General features: G+C 35.8%; 1 protein-coding gene across 3 annotated transcripts; it reads left to right on the top strand.

Moving 5' to 3' along the window:
• The first annotated feature begins 17,166 nt into the window (after positions 1–17,166).
• Positions 17,167–20,534, top strand: LOC110867319. Of its 3 annotated transcripts, XM_022116409.2 has the most exons (11): positions 17,167–17,242; positions 17,398–17,752; positions 17,837–18,128; positions 18,223–18,271; positions 18,367–18,549; positions 18,648–18,758; positions 18,850–18,918; positions 19,317–19,376; positions 19,461–19,529; positions 19,739–19,951; positions 20,049–20,534. In XM_022116409.2, exons 4-11 carry the CDS (start codon positions 18,233–18,235, stop codon positions 20,274–20,276), a joined length of 972 nt encoding a protein of 323 aa, XP_021972101.2. In that variant the 5' UTR covers positions 17,167–17,242; positions 17,398–17,752; positions 17,837–18,128; positions 18,223–18,232; the 3' UTR covers positions 20,277–20,534. The 3 variants fall into 3 exon arrangements, with proteins under 3 accessions (XP_021972101.2, XP_035831175.1, XP_021972100.2); XM_035975282.1 differs by having other exon boundaries at positions 18,223–18,369; XM_022116408.2 differs by having other exon boundaries at positions 18,223–18,549.
• Positions 20,535–22,008: the final 1,474 nt, after the last annotated feature.

Genomic DNA, 22,008 nt, shown 5'->3' with positions numbered 1-22,008 from the left:
TCGCTTCGGTTAATGCTTCCATACGTTTCAGGTGTGATGAAATGGAACTTGATGAGGCTGAACTTGATGTCTTTAAACAAAGCTAATAACGTTGTCTAATTATTCTTAACTTTGTGTTGGCTGAATCATAATTTAGTTATATTTAATAATAATAATAGTAATAATATAATAATACCTGATCAGACTAAGCTTAAGAGATGAAGATGTTGGAACCATGGAGCAGAGACTTAAGACACTTCTACAAAATCCTTACACACTTGCAGAAGAAGCGGGATTTGAGGCCGGTCCGCCATCCCGTTTGCATAAATGGGATTACCTAAAGAACATGCTTTACGCTACTGATGAAGAACTAAAATCTGCTCTTAGGTTTGTTGGAGCAGTAGAGATTATGGGTATTGGAGAATTGTTAATGATTTGTGCTTTCATGCAGTGCTATACCAAATTGTATCTGGCTACGCGGGTTTCGACCCACTTGATGGAAATAAGATTTTTGAATATCTAGTGGGCTATTGTAGATTCTCTCGAGTTCTTGCACGCCATTGTTTGGAACTTTATGCTAGTACAGCGGATGGGAGGGTTTGGGAATTGGATGCCAAACGGGTCCGGGTGGAACTTGCATGATGGCTAGTAAAACTGAACGACAACAGGATGGAAATCCACAATTTTATGGATCTTTGGGGTTATATAGCAATGTTAGAAAGGCCAGTGAGTTTGGATATCTTGGAAGGGGTAATTCTGGTAGAACAAGATGGAGATCAGTCTTGGGTTTATTTGCCATCAGGTTTTATTTGTCTTTAATTTGTTTTCTTATTTAATATTCATATCTATAGTAAACGTGGCAAATGAAGCTATGTCATTTTAGTTACCTCTTTTCATTAATCAGTGTGTGTGTGTTTGTATTTGCTCTAGTGTCACGGGTGATGCACTAGATAGAAGAACTCAACCTACTGCAGATGCTGCTGAGCAAGTTGGTTTTGTGACTTTGAAGAATTAACAACTTTTGTTTCTTTCCCTGTCTCTCATGTTTGATGTTTTGTATGTGTTTTATCACATATGAGTAGGTACTTCAACAAGTGCTTAAACTTGAACCCCCCACCCCACCCCCCCCCCCCCCCCAAGGTTTATTTATTAGGGTCCTGGTGACGTAACTAACATTGAATGAAATAATTCATTCCTGTTTTCACCTAGCTACTTACTCTCTTGATTTGTCTGTGTATATCTACGTGTGGTTATATTGTTATTTTCAATTATGAAGGTGTTGACCTAGAGTTACATTATGTCTTTTTAACATAGACTGTCTTGATCAATGGACCTGTTATTTGTTATTTGACTAGTGCTCCTTAATATTATACTTTTTGAATAAAACCTTTTGAACTGCATCTGCTTATGTAAAACATAACCATCATTTGTTAATATTACTACGTGCTCTGCTGAACAAAATATTGTTCTATTTGCACATCAATTAGCTGATCCCAAGCGTTGCTAATTTCTTTTTTGTGTTCAGTTTGTTTTGTACAATGATTTAGTGGTTTTGTTATAGGCGAATTAGAAATAAATAATCTCACCTCAATCAATTTGGCCGATAATAATCTCAAGTCAGTTATTGGCCGATAATAATCCGAACTGGTCAATTTTTTTGTAAAATAGTCCGCCATTAAAATAGCTTAACGGAGTTAAGTTTTTTTCCGAATTACAAACCGATGTCTTAGGGATTTTAATCAAAACAAGGATACGAGTTGATTGATGTAAAATACTCATTATAATCTTCCTTTTTCTTTTAATTACAAGATTGACATCAACTCACAAACTTAACTTTTGTTCTTCATAGCATTTTTGTAATTAACTTCTCTTTTAGTGACATTTGTAACTATGTCACGATACTTCTTTTTATTTTTATGTTTTAACCACCTAGGTTTTGGTTCTTACTATTTTTACCCTCAACTTTCCTACCCCTTAAATTTTAACTAATTTATTAAGTACCTCCTCAACTTTTGTTAGTTTTTTAAAACAACTTACATTCCTACCACTTAAATTTTAACTAATTTATTAAGTGACCCCTTAACTTTTGTTAGTTTTTTCTAACAATTTATATTCCTACCCCTTGAATTTTAACTACATTTATTAAGTGTCCCCTCAACTTTTGTTATTTTTTTTAAAACAACTTACATTCCGACCTCTTGAATTTTAACTAAATTTCTCCCCTGAACATTGATAAAGTTATTATTACCCCTTTTTCATATAGTGCTACAATATTTTTTTAAGTTACAAACTAATCTCTTACACTTTGAATATTGTAGGCCTTTAACGCAATAGTTTTATTTTCCTCTTATAACTTCCATTTGTTAATTTTTTTACAACTTAATTCGCGATAAAATATTCTTAGAAAACATACCAATCCGGTACCCACCGGAAAAAAAAAATATATACATACTTTTACGTTATCTAGAATTGATGTTTTGAACAATCATTATTAATTAGAACAAGTTGGTTTTAAGTATATATTGAAATGTAATATATAACTGGTTTAAAAACGGATTTCTACCATTTGGTTCGTATATGGATTTTTCGCCAACGTGCGGTAAGGGAATCCTAGTATATTTTAAATCACATCTCCTTATCTAAAAGAAAGTTTTGATATTTTTTTCTATCACAAAGTTTTAAGGTTTTATTTTTTACCACAATTTTTGTGAGTTTGATCTTGACAAGAGTACCTTATTTAATTTCTCTTTTATGTTGTGATCATTCCTTGAAGAACAGATGATACAGAAAACCAAAACTAGTTCTCAACAGTTGATCCACAATAAGCAATGCCTAAACTTAATTCCCTCCAATGGCAGTGGTTTCTACAGCTGATGATTACAAAGACTGTCAAGACCTATCAATTGCTGACTGTCAAAGTACTGTTGAAGACAAAGTACTGCTGAATCAAAGGCCTGGTCAACCTAAGAGGAAAGCACTGCTCAGCATCATCAAAGCTTAAGCAATCAACAGCAGATAGAAGCATTAGTGTTTTACTTATCAGTATTTCTATAACAGTGTTTGTCTAGTATCAGTGTTTAGAGGTTGTTAGACTGTTAGATGTCACTGTCTAGGTGACGTCAGCTAAAATGCTCAGTGGTTAGATTTGTACTATAAATAGAACGATACTTGTACTATTCTATTAGCTCTTTGCACACACTCCTCTTATACGAACAACTAGTGAGCTCAGGCTGAGAGGGAGTTTAGTGTTCATACATGCATAGGTTGATCTTTTGTAATCTGTTGAATCTTTCGACTAATGAAAGCATGTATGATGAAACTATCTTTCCATGATTGTCTTGTAAAGTTTTACTTTCATTTCCGCTGCAATTATTCTCTGATCTATCTTCTTTCATTTACCAAATTAATTAAAACAACACAATCAAGTCAAACTCAGATCCTAACAATTGGTATCAGAGCCTAGGACAGTCAAATTTGATCTAACAATCAATTTGACATAAAAGTTCAGCTCAAATCCATTGATCTTAAAGTTGTTCGTATCAGTTGAAAAACAGAGTACAAGTGTAACCACGTCTAAAGTTGATTATTCGAAAATTTCTATAAAATAACCAAGTTGACTTCACACTCACAGGACCCTCACAACACCGAAACACTATTCGAGCCACCAATGCTTGTCAGATCTGAATACAATATTTGGCAATGTAGGATGGGCCATGTGTTAGCTCAGCAAAACACCGACTGTTGGAAGTCTGTCATCTTTGGACCTCATGTTCCAATGGTTCCAAGCACGGAAGATCCCAAGGCCCAAGTGCCTAAAAGCCTTGAAAATTACTCAGATCAGGATTTTCAAAAAATTGAATTAGATGCAAAGGCTTTTAGCATTGTGGCTTCAGCTCTTCCAAATGACATATATGCTGGACTATTACAGTGTAATAGTGCCAAAGAGCTTTTGGATGCACTGAAAGAGAAGTTCGGTGGAACAGAAGAGGTTATAGAAAACAACAAGGAGGTTTTAAACCAGCAATACGAAACGTTCTGTCATGTCAAAGGAAAGTCACTAACCCAACAGTTTGAAAGATTTCGTTGTCTCATTAGTGAACTTAAACCGGTTAATGTTGAATTTGCAAAGTCCACTTTAAATAGTAGGTTTCTTAGATCATTACCAGACAAGTGGGACACTATAGCTTTTGTGACCAGAAATTCTGTAGGTTTCAAAGAGTTAAGCCTGACCCAACTTCATGGTAGGCTCCTCACTTATGAGAGGGAGCTGAACCAAAAAAAGAAGTTGCTGAAGTAGTGGTTACTGCTGTTGTTGGTGAACAGCTGTTAGAGAAGAAAGAATCTGAACCACTGTGGAACCTCTTGCTGACCCATGGGATGGTAGAGTGTGTGAGGATGAATGTGACTGTGCCATGATTGCTGCAGCTAAGGTATCACCTCGGGTCTTGAAAATTTTGTGATCAGACAAATGCATCATTGCACTTGCAAATATAAAAGAGGTGAATGAAAACCTTAGGGATAAGATTTTAAAATGAAGTACAATTTGAAAAAAAATGTCAAAGAGTTGAAAAACAAATTGTATGAAATATATAAGGCAGCTTAGGAGGGGAAATATATAAAAAGCCCAAAATAAAAAGTAATATCAAAACATAGACTTAGAATAAGCATGCAAATGTGTTAGCTCAGCAAAACACCGACTGTTGGAAGTCTGTCATCTTTGGACCTCATGTTCCAATGGTGCCAAGCACGGAAGATCCCAAGGCCCAAGTGCCTAAAAGCCTTGAAAATTACTCAGATCAGGATTTTCAAAAAATTGAATTAGATGCAAAGGCTTTTAGCATTGTGGCTTCAGCTCTTCCAAATGACATATATGCTGGACTATTACAGTGTAATAGTGCCAAAGAGCTTTTGGATGCACTGAAAGAGAAGTTCGGTGGAACAGAAGAGGTTATAGAAAACAACAAGGAGGTTTTAAACCAGCAATACGAAACGTTCTGTCATGTCAAAGGAAAGTCACTAACCCAACAGTTTGAAAGATTTCGTTGTCTCATTAGTGAACTTAAACCAGTTAATGTTGAATTTGCAAAGTCCACTTTAAATAGTAGGTTTCTTAGATCATTACCAGACAAGTGGGACACTATAGCTTTTGTGACCAGAAATTCTGTAGGTTTCAAAGAGTTAAGCCTGACCCAACTTCATGGTAGGCTCCTCACTTATGAGAGGGAGCTGAACCAAAAAAAGAAGTTGTTGAAGTAGTGGTTACTGCTGTTGTTGGTGAACAGCTGTTAGAGAAGAAAGAATCTGAACCACTGTGGAACCTCTTGCTGACCCATGGGATGGTAGAGTGTGTGAGGATGAATGTGACTGTGCCATGATGGCTGCAGCTAAGGTATCACCTCGGGTCTTGAAAATTTTGTGATCAGACAAATGCATCATTGCACTTGCAAATATAAAAGAGGTGAATGAAAACCTTAGGGATAAGATTTTAAAATGAAGTACAATTTGAAAAAAAATGTCAAAGAGTTGAAAAACAAATTGTATGAAATATATAAGGCAGCTTAGGAGGGGGAAATATATAAAAAGCCCAAAATAAAAAGTAATATCAAAACATAGACTTAGAATAAGCATGCAAATGTGTTAGCTCAGCAAAACACCGACTGTTGGAAGTCTGTCATCTTTGGACCCCATGTTCCAATGGTGCCAAGCACGGAAGATCCCAAGGCCCAAGTGCCTAAAAGCCTTGAAAATTACTCAGATCAGGATTTTCAAAAAATTGAATTAGATGCAAAGGCTTTTAGCATTGTGGCTTCAGCTCTTCCAAATGACATATATGCTGGACTATTACAGTGTAATAGTGCCAAAGAGCTTTTGGATGTACTGAAAGAGAAGTTCGGTGGAACAGAAGAGGTTATAGAAAACAACAAGGAGGTTTTAAACCAGCAATACGAAACGTTCTGTCATGTCAAAGGAAAGTCACTAACCCAACAGTTTGAAAGATTTCGTTGTCTCATTGGTGAACTTAAACCGGTTAATGTTGAATTTGCAAAGTCCACTTTAAATAGTAGGTTTCTTAGATCATTACCAGACAAGTGGGACACTATAGCTTTTGTGACCAGAAATTCTGTAGGTTTCAAAGAGTTAAGTCTGACCCAACTTCATGGTAGGCTCCTCACTTATGAGAGGGAGCTGAACCAAAAAAAGAAGTTGCTGAAGTAGTGGTTACTGTTGTTGTTGGTGAACAGCTGTTAGAGAAGAAAGAATCTGAACCACTGTGGAACCTCTTGCTGACCCATGGGATGGTAGAGTGTGTGAGGATGAATGTGACTGTGCCATGATGGCTGCAGCTAAGGTATCACCTCGGGTCTTGAAAATTTTGTGATCAGACAAATGCATCATTGCACTTGCAATATAAAAGAGGTGAATGAAAACCTTAGGGATAAGATTTTAAAATGAAGTACAATTTGAAAAAAAATGTCAAAGAGTTGAAAAACAAATTGTATGAAATATATAAGGCAGCTTAGGAGGGGGAAATATATAAAAAGCCCAAAATAAAAAGTAATATCAAAACATAGACTTAGAATAAGCATGCAAATGTGTTATCTCAGCAAAACACCGACTGTTGGAAGTCTGTCATCTTTGGACCTCATGTTCCAATGGTGCCAAGCACGGAAGATCCCAAGGCCCAAGTGCCTAAAAGCCTTGAAAATTACTCAGATCAGGATTTTCAAAAAATTGAATTAGATGCAAAGGCTTTTAGCATTGTGGCTTCAGATCTTCCAAATGACATATATGCTGGACTATTACAGTGTAATAGTGCCAAAGAGCTTTTGGATGCACTGAAAGAGAAGTTCGGTGGAACAGAAGAGGTTATAGAAAACAACAAGGAGGTTTTAAACCAGCAATACGAAACGTTCTGTCATGTCAAAGGAAATTAGGAAAGTCACTAACCCAACATTTTGAAAGATTTCGTTGTCTCATTAGTGAACTTAAACCGTGTAGGATCGGTTTGGCGACCGTTCGATTGCGTAACGTTCGTTTCACGTGCGGAATCCGTGAACGAACGTGACCGAACACACTATAGCGTACTTTTAACGTGATTCCATTGATAACTTGACAAGATTGATACACGAATCACAGATTTACAGCTTCCTCTCTCTACTTTCTCTCTCTAGAAAGTCTTCTCTCTAAATCTCTAACTCAAAGTCTTCCAAGCATCTTTCAAAGTCTATCTAAAAATATGACATAACTACCTATTTATATGGTCAAGGCTACTTAGTGAGAATTCCCACTAATTACAAGTTTGCCACCTTGCCATTTCTAACTAAATATGACAATATGCACTTGATTCTTTCCCGGCTTTTCACTATGACTTGGATTGACCGGATTGACGAAGGCGATAGACAAAATATGCATCAACAATCTCCCCCTTGGATATTGCCGTAGTCAATCTCGTAGTGAAAACTCATAACGACTTGTCTTTCTCTCTCTCTCTCTAAGACTCGAACAAAGATGTAGTCGACAGACAACTGCACTAACAAACTCCCCCTTGAATGTTGACGGAATCTTCAGTGAGAGTCTTCAACATAACATTCTCGGATATAGTTCGGTCTTCTTCAAGAATTCTGCCTGGATCTAACTTTCTTTGGCTATAACCTTCATCAGACTCCCCCTATCACTCTGCTAGGATAGTTGTCTGGGATTTTGTTACCACCATCGAAATTATCTCCTGGCTTCTCTCTGTTCAGTTCATCATCTCTGGTTCTGATATATCTCCTGGCTATCTGTAGCAACAGGATCAGAAACCTGCAAAACTCAACCACTCTATCACAAAACAGAATAATTGTGATTCAATTTAATGAATCAACTTAATCATGTGATACCGTTTACAATTAACCACTGCTTCACAAATTTGAAACATTTCAATTACTGATTCAACCTAATGAATCATTTTAAACATTTCAAACGATTTAACCAACCTGTCTGTTCATCAAGTTTAGCCTTTGAGATTTTGAAAATCAGCTCTTCACCATCAGTTGTCGAAAATCTTTTTGGATTTTTCAAAATATGAAATGTAAATGAAAAGACAGAAATTAAATGCAGAAATGAAATATGTACAAACATATTTTTGTGAGTTTGTGCAAGAGGATCATATCAGTTTTTGAGACATAACACAAGCACCGTTAAGCTTTTAATCGTTTTAAGTTCTAAACGATTCACATAGATTGACGATATAGTTGTCCTCTTAAATTTTCATACAATTTTCAATCTATTCAGGATACTATTTAGGTATTTTATGAACTTAGTTCAATTCATGTGTCCCACCTCTTGAATATACTCCCGTATCCAGAATCCCAATATTCAGTCTTACAGATATGAACACTACAATGATGTCTGTACATAAATTAGGGGAAAGATGCGAGAACTGAGGGATCTCAGGTCAGAACTTCCGTTCAGCAGAGAGATATCAGCTTCGACTTAGCAGTGTTGTCCCCTTTAGAGGATCTTTTCAGCTACAACAGATGATTATCAATTTTATTGTCTAATCAACTGAGGGCTTTATGCTATATTTCAAGCATTTTGTGGAAAGTATTAGCCAAGGACTAGGTCAGAACTACCGTTCAGCAGAAGTCCCGGAATAATACCCCAGACATCATAGAGTATAAACACCTAGTATATCAGAATACGAGACCTTTCAAACGAGATTTCAGGGGTTACCTATATATCCAAGTAGTGTTCCCCACGAATTTCACATGTTTGAAATTTTAGGTTTATATCCCGAATAAATCTACTAAATGTACAAAAACCTATCGTCACATCATCAGTGAGACCGTTTATCACATTTGGCATTACATTTCTTTAGCGTGCTGTGATAGTCCACTGATTTACTATCATTTCCTCTTTTTCACAACAAAACTCGTTTTGACTTTTTCAATGTTTTTGACATTTTCAAATTTTCTAATTTTTTTAAAATTATTCTCCCCCTAAAATCAAAATATGTTTCAATTTTGATTTTCTGGGAAAATTTGAAACAAACTGTACAAACTTGACAACCTGATGAGAATCACTTCAATTCTCCATCCACCTGGCATAAACAATCAGAACTCCCCCTCACAACAAACTATTTTCCCATTATGATTTCAAAACACTTAAGTTTGTTTTAATCAAAATGGCTTTTCCGGAAAACTTAGTTTGTTTACCAAACATTTTAGGTACGGGGTTACTTCATCATCTTGTTTTCTACACAAAAGTAGGAAAATCCAAGTACAAGTTAATGTCCTTGATTTACCATATGCAGTCCAAAATCCTCTGTACCACTTGTAAAACATTCACAAACATAACCAAACCTCTTTACCGTTTGCATGATTGACGTTACCGAATAAAATTCAAGAAAGATGCCGATTCATGATCCACGCTTACCAACCTGGGATCTCCGGCAAGTCAGGTTTTTTCTATTTGAATAGTTTCACCCAAGCCTGACCAGCCTTGGGTGATTTTGAATTCTTATTCAACAATGGTGGAAAATTTTTCTCATCCATTGTTAAACTAGAATTCTCGACCTTTACCTCAACACATGGCTCTTCTGGTTTTACCATACCAGAATCATTGCCTGAATGTGGCTTGTCTGACTTTAATGAGTCAGATTCATCGCCGACATGTGGCTCCTTTGTTTTTGAAGAAACAGATTCATTGCCAGGAAGTGAAAATTTCACTTTCTTCTTTTTCTCCTCTTTTGTCCCCAGATTTGTATCTGATGAATTCTTTTTGCTTGTCTTTGCAACCGAGGGAGTAGATTCATCAGAACTCTTCTTCGATCTGTCGGGTGAACCCGAGGACAAAATCTTTTCGAGATATTCTCTGGCCTTCTTCCTCTTCTTTCGCAGTTTGTCTTTTTGCCCCTGAGAAAGCTTCACTTTCTTTTCTTGAACTTTAGGTTCTTGGACCTTCTGTTCTTTGACTTTCTGGTCTGAAACTCTCAGTTCCTTTGGCTTGACAGTGACTGGTTTCTTTGCCAATTTCTGAGAATTAGCCCTCAATCTTTCATGCGATCTCCTTGGGCAATCTCTGGCGATGTGACCTCTGATATTGCAATTATAGCACCTCCTGGTCTCATAGTTCCAATACTGGCAGTTAACAGCGATATGCCCCTGATATCCACAACTATAGCACACCCTGTTATCATACCAGTTACCACTTTCACACCAAACGCTCAGATCATAACATTGTCTGGCTTGGTGATATTCCTTCATCAAATGTGCTGGTTTTGACGCTTTTGCACTGTGGTTTGTTCTGCACACAACAAATTTTGAATTTTCATTTTCTATTTTTTGTAATTTTTTCTTTTGATTGGATGATCGCACTGATGAGTTTTTCCCTTCATTTTTAAAGTTTTGATTCTGTTTTACAATCTTCTTCACAGGTTTTTGCTTAGAGCATTCACCTTTTTCAGTTGATTGCATAACAGTTTTCTGAAATTTTTCTTTCAACTTTAAAAACAATTTTTGTTTTTCTTTCTTAACATTTTCATCATCAGACTCTGTCACAGACTCATCTGCTGAATAAAAATTCTCATTTTCCTCATCAGTTTTATCATCACAATCTTTGACTTTGACTTTGTCAAAGTTCGTAGCCTTTTCACTCATCGGAACTGAATTGATCGGTTTTGGACAAGGAATATTCAACTTGTCAGATTTAGTCGCAAAACTGATCAATTTCTTCTCAAGTTTATCTATCTTGGTCCTGGAATTCTTAGCTTCTTCCTCAAGCTGAGATATTCTCTCAAGATGAGACTTGATGGAATTGTCATTCTCAACCTTCAAACTTTCAAGAACAGACTTTTCATTTATCAAAATTTTGATCTGTTCCTGAAATTTTGATTCATTGGCTTTTAGATTCTTGTTTTCAAGCTTTATCCAGAAATCCTCATCTTCTGACGATTTCTTTTTGCTTTCAATCTCTTTCACTAACTCTTTGATTCTCTTTTGAGCGCTTTCACCTTCTTTTTCAAGTTCGACAATCTTCTGAAGATGGGAATTTATCATCTTTTGTTTTTCAATGTTGTTTTTACTAAACACATTTTTCCCATCTTCAAGAATTTTCACTTGCCCCTCAAATTCTTGATATTTCAAAGTCAAACTGTTAAAATCAATCAACAGTTTGTCATTTTCTGCTTTCAACTTCTCACAATCTTTTTCCAGAGAAAGAATCTGGTTTTCAGCAACGTGCTTCTCGTCTTTCAACTTTTTGACTTCAAATGTCAAACATTCTATGTCTCTCACAAGTTTGTCATTGTCAGTCTTAAAGTTATCGCATGTTGAGCACATTGTTTCATTCTTCACCGATTCTTCAACTTTTGAAGTTTCTTCTTCCTTTGCTATCAATGTACCTGCACAAAACAATTTAACGAAATCAAAAGGATTTCCATTATTATCAATATAACAACCTCGTTTGAAATCGTATTTCAGCACATGTTTTGCCCTGATACATTTAGTAACCCTTTTGTGTATTTCCTCAATCACATCTGAATCCAGATCTAGCATGTTAACCTCCAAAACCTTGATCATTTCTACCTTTTTCTTTCTGGTTTCAAGTTCATGAGCTTTAAGTTTGCTGATGAATTTGTTTAGATGTAATTTTGAAAACTTTGAATCTTTTCTCAAATTTTCCAAACATTCACTCCACTCGACAGGTAATGCATCTGCAAACTTTTCTATCTTTTCACTATTTGATAGAAATATCTCATGTTCTTTTAGATATTCAAGTAAGACTCCATATCGTTTTTCAAGATCTTCCAACGTTTCGTCTTTCAGACACACGAAATATTTGAACCTTTTTGCCCATCCATCTTTGCTCACTTTTCTATAACCCTCATCTAGAAATCCGTGATGCCAATCATTAAATCTTTCGAAATAATGATTCTCTTGTTCATTAAACACTATTGTCATGTTTCTTTTTCGGATATTCGATGTTAAAAAAATAACCTCCTTTAATCTTGATTGGGTCACTTGGGCGATACCTTGGCTAAAAATGGCACTTGTGATCAATGATAAATGTCGGTGATGGGTGGTGGGCTTAACCAATGAGATTTGGTCTTCAAATTAATATGGGTGGTGCAACAGTGGCTAGAATGAGCACATGGGCCGGTGTGAGCTTATTGGCTGAAGTGGGCGGCAAGTATTTGACAATTTGGGCGGTTCTAATGGGCTTGGATTGGGTGGTTGGGCGGTGGGTTAAATTGATATAATGCAGCCGACAACCTTTTTTACAACATTTATTTGACTAACAACAATCAAAAGATGATTGGGTAATTTAACGGTTGTGCAGTGAACTCAATGAGCTGCCATTTGATTTGGTCGGTCAACACAAATAATCAAACAATTTGTTGGTGACCTGTTCTCCGATAATGGGGCGGTGATATGATGAGTATTTTTTAAATGGCCGACAACCTGTAATGTTCAGACACAGTTCACGTGAAGAAGACGTCCTAAGAGCGAACCACACTCTGTCACATAAGCGATTCAGAGAATTTCTAAAAGCGATTCAGACTGACACTTGGAGCGGTTCAGTGAATTCCCTAAAAGCGGTTCAGAATGTTGGTTATGAGCGGACCAGAAAGTTGTGACACTTTGAGCGATTCAGAACTTGACGTTAGAGCGATTCAGAATGTTTATGACACAAAAGCGATTCAGAAGGTGACATACAAGCGGTTCACACCAATCAATTTACGAGCGATCCAGACTACAATTTCGAGCGGTTCAGACATTTCTCATGAGCGATCCACGACAAATGTTCGTAAAAGCGAACCAGACCTGAAATGTGACGCAAATTCGAACAGAAAAATCGCAATAACTCCTAAACGGCTCGGAATTTCGAGCTGAAACTTGGTAGGGTTGTAGATCGGGTCTAAACGCACAACATATCCAAAAATCAGACGAAACGGACCGTATTTACCTGTTCAATTTAACGTTTTTCAGAAAAGAACGAGTAGAATATGAAAAATCGACGAAATTGGATCTGAATCTGCTTTGAAACGGCTGAAATCAGTACGAAAACAACGTGTTTGATCAAGCAATCGAGCTCCTAGCTCTGATACCACTTGTAGGATCGGTTTGGCGACCGTTCGATTGCGTAACGTTCGTTTCACGTGCGGAATCCGTGAACGAACGTGACCGAACACACTATAGCGTACTTTTAACGTGATTCCATTGATAACTTGACAAGATTGATACACGAATCACAGATTTACAGCTTTCTCTCTCTACTTTCTCTCTCTAGAAAGTCTTCTCTCTAAATCTCTAACTCAAAGTCTTCCAAGCATCTTTCAAAGTCTATCTAAAAATATGACATAACTACCTATTTATATGGTCAAGGCTACTTAGTGAGAATTCCCACTAATTACAAGTTTGCCACCTTGCCATTTCTAACTAAATATGACAATATGCACTTGATTCTTTCCCGGCTTTTCACTATGACTTGGATTGACCGGATTGACGAAGGCGATAGACAAAATATGCATCAACAATCTCCCCCTTGGATATTGCCGTAGTCAATCTCGTAGTGAAAACTCATAACGACTTGTCTTTCTCTCTCTCTCTAAGACTCGAACAAAGATGTAGTCGACAGACAACTGCACTAACAAATTCTCTAGAAAGTCTTCTCTCTAAATCTCCACTTTAAATAGTAGGTTTCTTAGATCATTACCAGACAAGTGGGACACTATAGCTTTTGTGACCAGAAATTCTGTAGGTTTCAAAGAGTTAAGTCTGACCCAACTTCATGGTAGGCTCCTCACTTATGAGAGGGAGCTGAACCAAAAAAAGAAGTTGCTGAAGTAGTGGTTACTGTTGTTGTTGGTGAACAGCTGTTAGAGAAGAAAGAATCTGAACCACTGTGGAACCTCTTGCTGACCCATGGGATGGTAGAGTGTGTGAGGATGAATGTGACTGTGCCATGATGGCTGCAGCTAAGGTATCACCTCGGGTCTTGAAAATTTTGTGATCAGACAAATGCATCATTGCACTTGCAAATATAAAAGAGGTGAATGAAAACCTTAGGGATAAGATTTTAAAATGAAGTACAATTTGAAAAAAAATGTCAAAGAGTTGAAAAACAAATTGTATGAAATATATAAGGCAGCTTAGGAGGGGGAAATATATAAAAAGCCCAAAATAAAAAGTAATATCAAAACATAGACTTAGAATAAGCATGCAAATGTGTTAGCTCAGCAAAACACCGACTGTTGGAAGTCTGTCATCTTTGGACCTCATGTTCCAATGGTGCCAAGCACGGAAGATCCCAAGGCCCAAGTGCCTAAAAGCCTTGAAAATTACTCAGATCAGGATTTTCAAAAAATTGAATTAGATGCAAAGGCTTTTAGCATTGTGGCTTCAGCTCTTCCAAATGACATATATGCTGGACTATTACAGTGTAATAGTGCCAAAGAGCTTTTGGATGCACTGAAAGAGAAGTTCGGTGGAACAGAAGAGGTTATAGAAAACAACAAGGAGGTTTTAAACCAGCAATACGAAACGTTCTGTCATGTCAAAGGAAAGTCACTAACCCAACAGTTTGAAAGATTTCGTTGTCTCATTAGTGAACTTAAACCGGTTAATGTTGAATTTGCAAAGTCCACTTTAAATAGTAGGTTGCTTAGATCATTACCAGACAAGCGGGACACTATAGCTTTTGTGACCAGAAATTCTGTAGGTTTCAAAGAGTTAAGTCTGACCCAACTTCATGGTAGGCTCCTCACTTATGAGAGGGAGCTGAACCAAAAAAAGAAGTTGCTGAAGTAGTGGTTACTGCTGTTGTTGGTGAACAGCTGTTAGAGAAGAAAGAATCTGAACCACTGTGGAACCTCTTGCTGACCCATGGGATGGTAGAGTGTGTGAGGATGAATGTGACTGTGCCATGATGGCTGCAGCTAAGGTATCACCTCGGGTCTTGAAAATTTTGTGATCAGACAAATGCATCATTGCACTTGCAAATATAAAAGAGGTGAATGAAAACCTTAGGGATAAGATTTTAAAATGAAGTACAATTTGAAAAAAAATGTCAAAGAGTTGAAAAACAAATTGTATGAAACATATAAGGCAGCTTAGGAGGGGGAAATATATAAAAAGCCCAAAATAAAAAGTAATATCAAAACATAGACTTCGAATAAGCATGCAAAAATGACACATCAAGATTTTATAAAACTTCACTTTAAATTAGGGTTGTATACGAACCAAACGAACACAAACAAGGCTTTTTTCGTGTTCGTTTGTTAAGGTTTTTCACTCTAACAAACCGTTGTATGTTGGTAATGAGTGTATTGGGGGCTACTACTGGAGTGCAACAAGGGGATCCCTTGGGGCCCCTTCTCTTTTCCCTTGCCTTACACCCACTCATTCTCAGGGTGCAGGACCGATGTAACCTTCCGTTTCATGCTTGGTACTTGGATGATGGGACGATTATCGGCAATGCGACAGAGGTTGCTAGGGCATTAGATATTATTAACGAGGAAGGGTCATCTCTAGGACTTTACCTCAACATTAAGAAAACAGAGGTTTATTGGCCGACATGTGATGGGCAGAAACTTCGGGACGGGCTTTTCCCGAAAGGGATTGGCAGACCAGAGAGGGGGGTTAAGCTACTGGGTGGAGCTGTTAGCCGTGACCCTAGCTTTGTTGGCGAGTTGGCAGGGCGGCGGGCGACGGGGGCGGTTGAACTCATGAAACTCTTGCCATGCCTTAGGGACCCTCAATGTGAACTCCTTCTGCTAAGATCTTGCATGGGGGTTGCTAAGTTACTTTTCGGGCTGCGAACTTGTCAACCTTATTTGATGGAGGATGCATCATTCCGGTTCGATGATGGCCTCCGAGAGGCTATAGAAGACATAGTCGTGGGTGGTGGCCCATTCTTTGGGGACCTCCAATGGCGTTTGGCATCACTGCCAATGCGTCTAGGTGGTTTGGGCCTGCTCTCAGCTCGAGATGTTGGGGTTTATGCTTTTGTGGCGTCCAGAGCTCAGTCTTGGGAACTACAGGATCATATCCTTCGGAACAGTGGGGTTGTCGGGCTCGACGGGGACTATCTGCAGGCGCTTGAACGATTAAATGTCCATCTCCCAGACTTTGATATCGGCGGTTTCTCTAAAAAGGACACCGCCCCCTCGAAACCACAAACAACTTTGGCGAATGCTCTATTTAGCAAAATCGCTCAAAGACTGGGAGAAAATTTTGATTTGTCATCTCGCCAGAGGGCGGTGTGGGAGTGTCTGAAGGGTCCCCATGCTCAGGATTTTCTGACTGTTATCCCAATTGAGGGGCTGGGACAATGTATGTCAGCAGTAGAATACAGAGCAATCCTTAAATACCGGCTGATGATCCCTATGTATCCAGAAGATGAAACGTGCCCAATATGTCGTAAAGCTTGTATGGATAAATACGGAGAGCACGCAGTGCATTGTAAAGAGCTCCCTGGGTTCAAATATCGGCATGACTGGGTGCGAGATGTTTTGTGGGACATCCTGAGAAGAGCTGGGATTTCATCTAAGAAAGAGGCTCCTGTGAATTTCCTTACGGACCCTATGGAAGGGAGATCTACTCTGCGACCAGCAGATCTGCTCGTCTTTGGGTGGGCTAGGGGGAAACATGCTTGTGTTGACCTCACGGGGGTTTCCCCTCTGGTTGGTTTAAGGGAAAACGGGTTTGTAGCTGGACAAGCAGCAAGAAAAGCAGAATCGAAGAAAGTTGACAAGCACGCTAAAGCTTGTGCAGAGAACCAGCATGTTTTTGTCCCTTTTGCCTTTGACACATTTGGCTCCCTAGCGCCAGAAGCTATCCAATTCCTGACCAGGGTCCAACAGGTCATCCGCAACAATTGCTCGGCACCAGGGGGACGGGATTTTGTCTTTGGCAGATTAGGGTTTGCAATTCAGAAAGGGGTGGCGGCGCAGCTTGTTGCCCGTCTACCTTTTGTTTTGATGTAACTTGGCAAGTATGAATGAAAAATTAAAACAGATTTGAGGAAAAAAAAAAAAAATCATTATCTTAAATTTAAATTTTGAAGTTTGTCATTAATGTGTTTGATTTTAAATTTGGAAGTCAATCATTTTTTTTTAAATTTAAATTTGGAAGTAAACCATTAATGTGTTTCATCCATTTAGCCATTCCTTTTTCAATTAACTTAATTCATCTTTAATGTGACAGAATTGATGGAGTGATATAAGAAGGTTTCTTTGTTAATTGATTATTCTCTTCCGCTTACAGGGGATAGAGCTAAGGTAATTAACATCAAAATTCAATATTTCTATTACTTGAATTCTCTTGCTTTATAATTTCTTTCAATGTATTATTTTGTGTTTTGACTTGGATATAAAACATAATGTGAAGGTATATTTTAAACTTATTTTACCGAGTTTTTTTATTTGGATTGCAGAATAAGTGCTTTGATGAACTAATAGGTGGTTGAATTTTGTGTTTACTTTGCTCTGCATGGGGCTCCTTCAGTTTTTTGTATTCTTTTACTTCGCTCAGTAATTATTCTATTTTCAAGATAAGAATACAAGCTGCATCTGCATTGGCTACCCTACCAACAATAGTGGGTGAATCAGTAATAACAAAACTATTGAGATAAGTTTTAAAGCTTTTTGAGAAATATTGATTGTGTTTCTATAAATACTTTATCGTTTAATTTTGTAAAAAACCTTCATATTTAATTTTCAGACATGGATCCAATGAACAACAGTCCTTCATTTTTAAAGCTTATTCAGGAAGATGACCAGATATTTTTGGTACGGTTATTGGTATTCTAAATACTAATCCTTTTTTTAGTAAACTGATGTTTGTCTTTTTTTTTATTTTTTTTAAACTCATAGCAAATACCTAATGACTTTGCTTCAATGATTTGGGGAGACCAACTACCTTACAAAGATTCAGTTAAGATTGTTGATGGCAACAAGTTATGGTTTGTAAGACTGAAAAAAACTGATGTTGGCCATGTTCTTGCTGATGGCTTCACCAAAGTTGTTCGGGATAGTTGTATAAGAAAAAATAACTATCTTATGTTTCAGTCATTTGGACAATCATCATTCTTTCTAATGGTGTTTAAATCATTTGTTCATCAATACTGCTTTATATCCAAAATCACACCTGACAAAAGACGTTATTGTAAGTAGTATATTATACAATCAGTATGATGAATAATATTTTCTTTTTGTATATTGGTTTTTAAATTAATTTTTAATTATCACTGCCTATGCAGGTCATGGCTGATGAATTTTGGAGGCAATTTTATGGGAAAAATTTCAAAGGTGGTCAATCAACTCTTTATTTAGGAGATAGATTTTGGAACGTTAAGATGAACGGATTAACTGACAGCTGTGTTTTTACTCATGGATGTTCTAAGATGGTAAACGATCTTGCCTTAGACAGCCGATCTATCTTTGTCTTTTCAATGGTTGGAAATAAAATTTTCGAGCTTTCAGTCTTTAATCATCAAACCAGTACTCAAATTCAGAACAACAAGGTTGAGTTAGTTGTTTTGGATGACTCCATCTATGGTGATGATGGTGATGATTTGGTTATTGCGGTTAGAATTATACATCTATACTATTATTTAGTTATTAACGCGAGCTTACAAGTAGATCTTGAATTTCACACATTGTTATTTTTTATCTTTTTTTGTAGTCCGAACATAAGGAGAAGTGTAGTACTGCCGAAACTGACTTTCAGGAAAGTGTTGTTGTGGAATGTGAAGACGACAAATTTCAGTTGGCAAGTTTTGAGTCCGTGTTCAATGTAAACCCCTATATTTTAATCTAATTTATTAAAACTTATCATAAATAATTTTTTTTTGTATTTATACATTTGTTTATTGTTAATTGTGTAGGATATCGATGATTCGAAGTTTGATAACTTTTTCTCATCTCTACTTGAAATGGAAGACCTTAAGAAGAAGGTAATTTTTTGTCATTGTTTTTTTTCGTATTTTATTAAATTTAATTATTATTCTTATTATATTGTTAAACACTTTTCCCTTATATGTAGTTCAAAGATGATTGAGATAAAAAAACCGATCCGATATGCAAAGCAAGTGTTGTTTGTGATAAAAATCAAAGTTTAAAAGTTTGTGTTCATTTATAGGAGTTTGTAATTAACTGAATTGTTTTACCTATATTTTTTCATTTTAAACCGTTAATGTTTTATGTTTCTTACGATGATCCGAAGGGGAAAACAAATGTTGTTGTTGATGAAAATCTAAGTTTAAAGGTTTTGGTTCAGTTACTTAATTATATTTTCATGAATTTAAGTTGATTACTTTACATTTTTTTTATTTATACGTTTACCTTTTTTCAGGACAAAAGCAACTTTGAGATGGACCTGGACAAATTTTTGATACCGAAGAATAACTCCCATGTATATCTGATTACTTAAGTATTATATAATTCAATGTATTAATTCATTCTATATTAATAATTTTTATACTCTTTTGTTTTATAGGTTGATCCTACACGAAAAACAAATATTTTTATTTCTGAACCGAGTCTGTCCTCCATAGTTGTTTCTGATGTGAGTATTTCTGATTCGATATTTTGTTCGAATTATGATAGTTACTTATGTATTTATTTACCTGTTTTAAACCATTCCGAAATATAAAGTTGATGTTGGTCAAATTGTTTTGCCGATAAAGAGGAAGGTATAGTATCATATATAACTTTTTTACTTTTAATTTTATTTCTTAAAAAAGAACTAATTATTATTTTATTTGAACTTATTAGGCCACTCAGAAATGTAAAGTAGTTATGTTGGTGTCCGATGAGTCTCTTATCGCTCATTGTACACGTTCAAAGTTTAGAAACAAAAATGAATATGTGGTTGTTGATAAGTTTATGGCTGCTGAAACCACATCTGTTAGCCGTAAACGTTCTACATTGAAAAGGTCGAAAACAATTTCAATCATTGAGTTCACCAAAGTCGTCGAGAACATAATGGTATGTGTTTTCATATTATTAAAATTTATATATTTTATTCAAGTAATAAGCATATGTTTTAGATTACTTTGACAATTTTTTGTTTTGTGACTTTCAGCGTTTACCGTCTGCTATTTCCGATGAGTTGTCTCTTTCTTTTCACAACCTTCGTGATGTTTCAATCCAAAACATTAGATGTGAGGTAACAAACATGAAGACGATAGCGGAAAAGAATGGAGATGGTTACAGGTATGGTTTTTCCAAGTGGTCGGCTTTCTTGAAATCAAATCAAATACACATGGCGCTACTCTTTTCTTTAAATATGTCAAGTCTTCGCAGCTTTTGATTTTGACCAAATTTGTACACAAGACGACAAAGAAAGAGGTCGTCCGTGACTGTTTGCATTTGTGGTTGTTAGTTGGTTTTGTATATGTTTTCGTGAACTGGTAGTTATTAGTTGATGGTGGGTTTACAGTTGTTTGCATAGTTTCTACTTGATCTTCGTATGGCCCAAGTTGGATGTCAGTTATGTTTTCTGTTTGGACAATTAGTACTTAAACATGCCCTCTTTTGTAAGAAAGTTTACAAGTTAATTTTTGTTTTAATTTAGAACATAATTTTGGTACTACTCTTTTTTCCAATCATATTACTTTTTTAATATCCAAGTATCCAACGCGAACATCCGAACCTCTACATATGTTATTTTAATACGAATATATAATTTTTTTTCAATACGAATGTTAGTTTTATATATTTTTATTAAAAAATATAACAACTGAATACTCCCTCCGTCCCATTTTAGATGTCATAGGACCCACATTCACACAATTTAAGAAATATTTGAGTATTTTATTTTTTGGGACAACAAAAAATGAAAGTTTGTAATGGTAAGGGCAAAACTGGAAATTATATTTACATTTTTGGAAATGACAATTAAATTGGGACAACCAAAAGTGGAAATTTGGACATTTAAAATGGGACGGAGGGAGTATATCTTGCATACGATAAAACATAACAGTCAAATTACCAAATAAGTTGATGTTTGAATTTGTATGTTGACTTATTTCTAGATGTATATCTTATATTTTTATTAACTTATTATTTATTCTAGGAAACTTATAAATATTTATAATAATTAACAAAACAATGATAATTTATTTATGTTAAATTATTTGGTCGATTTTGTCTACTTGTAATTTCCAAAGTTTTGTAAATTAATATTTCCATTTATAATGCAATAACATATCCAAATTAATTTTAGATAAATTTGTTTCTTTATTAATTGACAATCATTTTTAAGTAAAATGGAAACTACAATAGAATGACAAATAATTTTGATGTAGATATTTTATTTTTTATCAAAATAAATATAATATTTGTTTTGTTCTATGGTATTACACTTTTAATTAATTATTTAACGATCATTTGTTGAGTACTAATAAAAAAATCCTTATTTTTATTGTCACAGTTTTCTATTTGAAAATGAGGTTTTGTTTTGATCAAAGTTGGGTTATGCAGGTAAGTGTTAAATCTCATGTTAATTTGAAAACGCCTCAATCTTAAGCTTCAAGATCTCGAGTAATACAATTTACATTTTTTTTCTTTATATTTTATAAATATTACCTAATTTTGTTAATCTGAAACTAATTGCCTATATTCTTTTTTTAGAGATGTTGAGGTTGATTTGACTATTTGGGATGATTATGCGAAGGACATGTGTTCGTACATGCTTAGTCAAGATCTTGAAGCCCATGTTGTCAAATCTGTTCATTTTGGTGCTGTTAAAACCTAAAAAGGTATCTTATTAAGTCTAGGATTTAAAAATGTATCTTATTAAATTTCTCATCATAAAAGAACATTCCATTTATAATATCATTTTATATAAATTACAACATACATCTCCATTACATATCAACTTTCAATCTATTCTTTGGTTTCTTCAACCAGGTACCTTGCAAAATTTTTAAGTAATACACAATCTCTTTTTCATGTATCAATACAAACTAATATCATTTATGTTTTATTATACGTTTCCATTTTACTAGGTGTTTCGTATAATGGATCAAATTCCGTTTGAT

This window comes from Helianthus annuus, chromosome 7 (assembly GCF_002127325.2).
Source record: "Helianthus annuus cultivar XRQ/B chromosome 7, HanXRQr2.0-SUNRISE, whole genome shotgun sequence".
Lineage (NCBI taxonomy): Eukaryota > Viridiplantae > Streptophyta > Magnoliopsida > Asterales > Asteraceae > Helianthus > Helianthus annuus.
The sequence above is the reverse complement of the archived record's forward strand: the minus strand, read 5'-3'. Positions and strand labels throughout refer to the sequence as shown.

What these genes read in the sequence shown, in the direction of transcription:
- LOC110867319 (XM_022116408.2), top strand. Translation starts at nt 18,226, where the DNA reads ATGGCTGATGAATTTTGGAGGCAATTTTATGGGAAAAATTTCAAAGGT. An exon ending in TGGAAGACCTTAAGAAGAAG is followed by an intron (nt 18,919 to 19,316) that starts GTAATTTTTTGT and finishes ACCTTTTTTCAG; the next exon opens with GACAAAAGCAACTTTGAGAT. An exon ending in TACCGAAGAATAACTCCCAT is followed by an intron (nt 19,377 to 19,460) that starts GTATATCTGATT and finishes TTTGTTTTATAG; the next exon opens with GTTGATCCTACACGAAAAAC.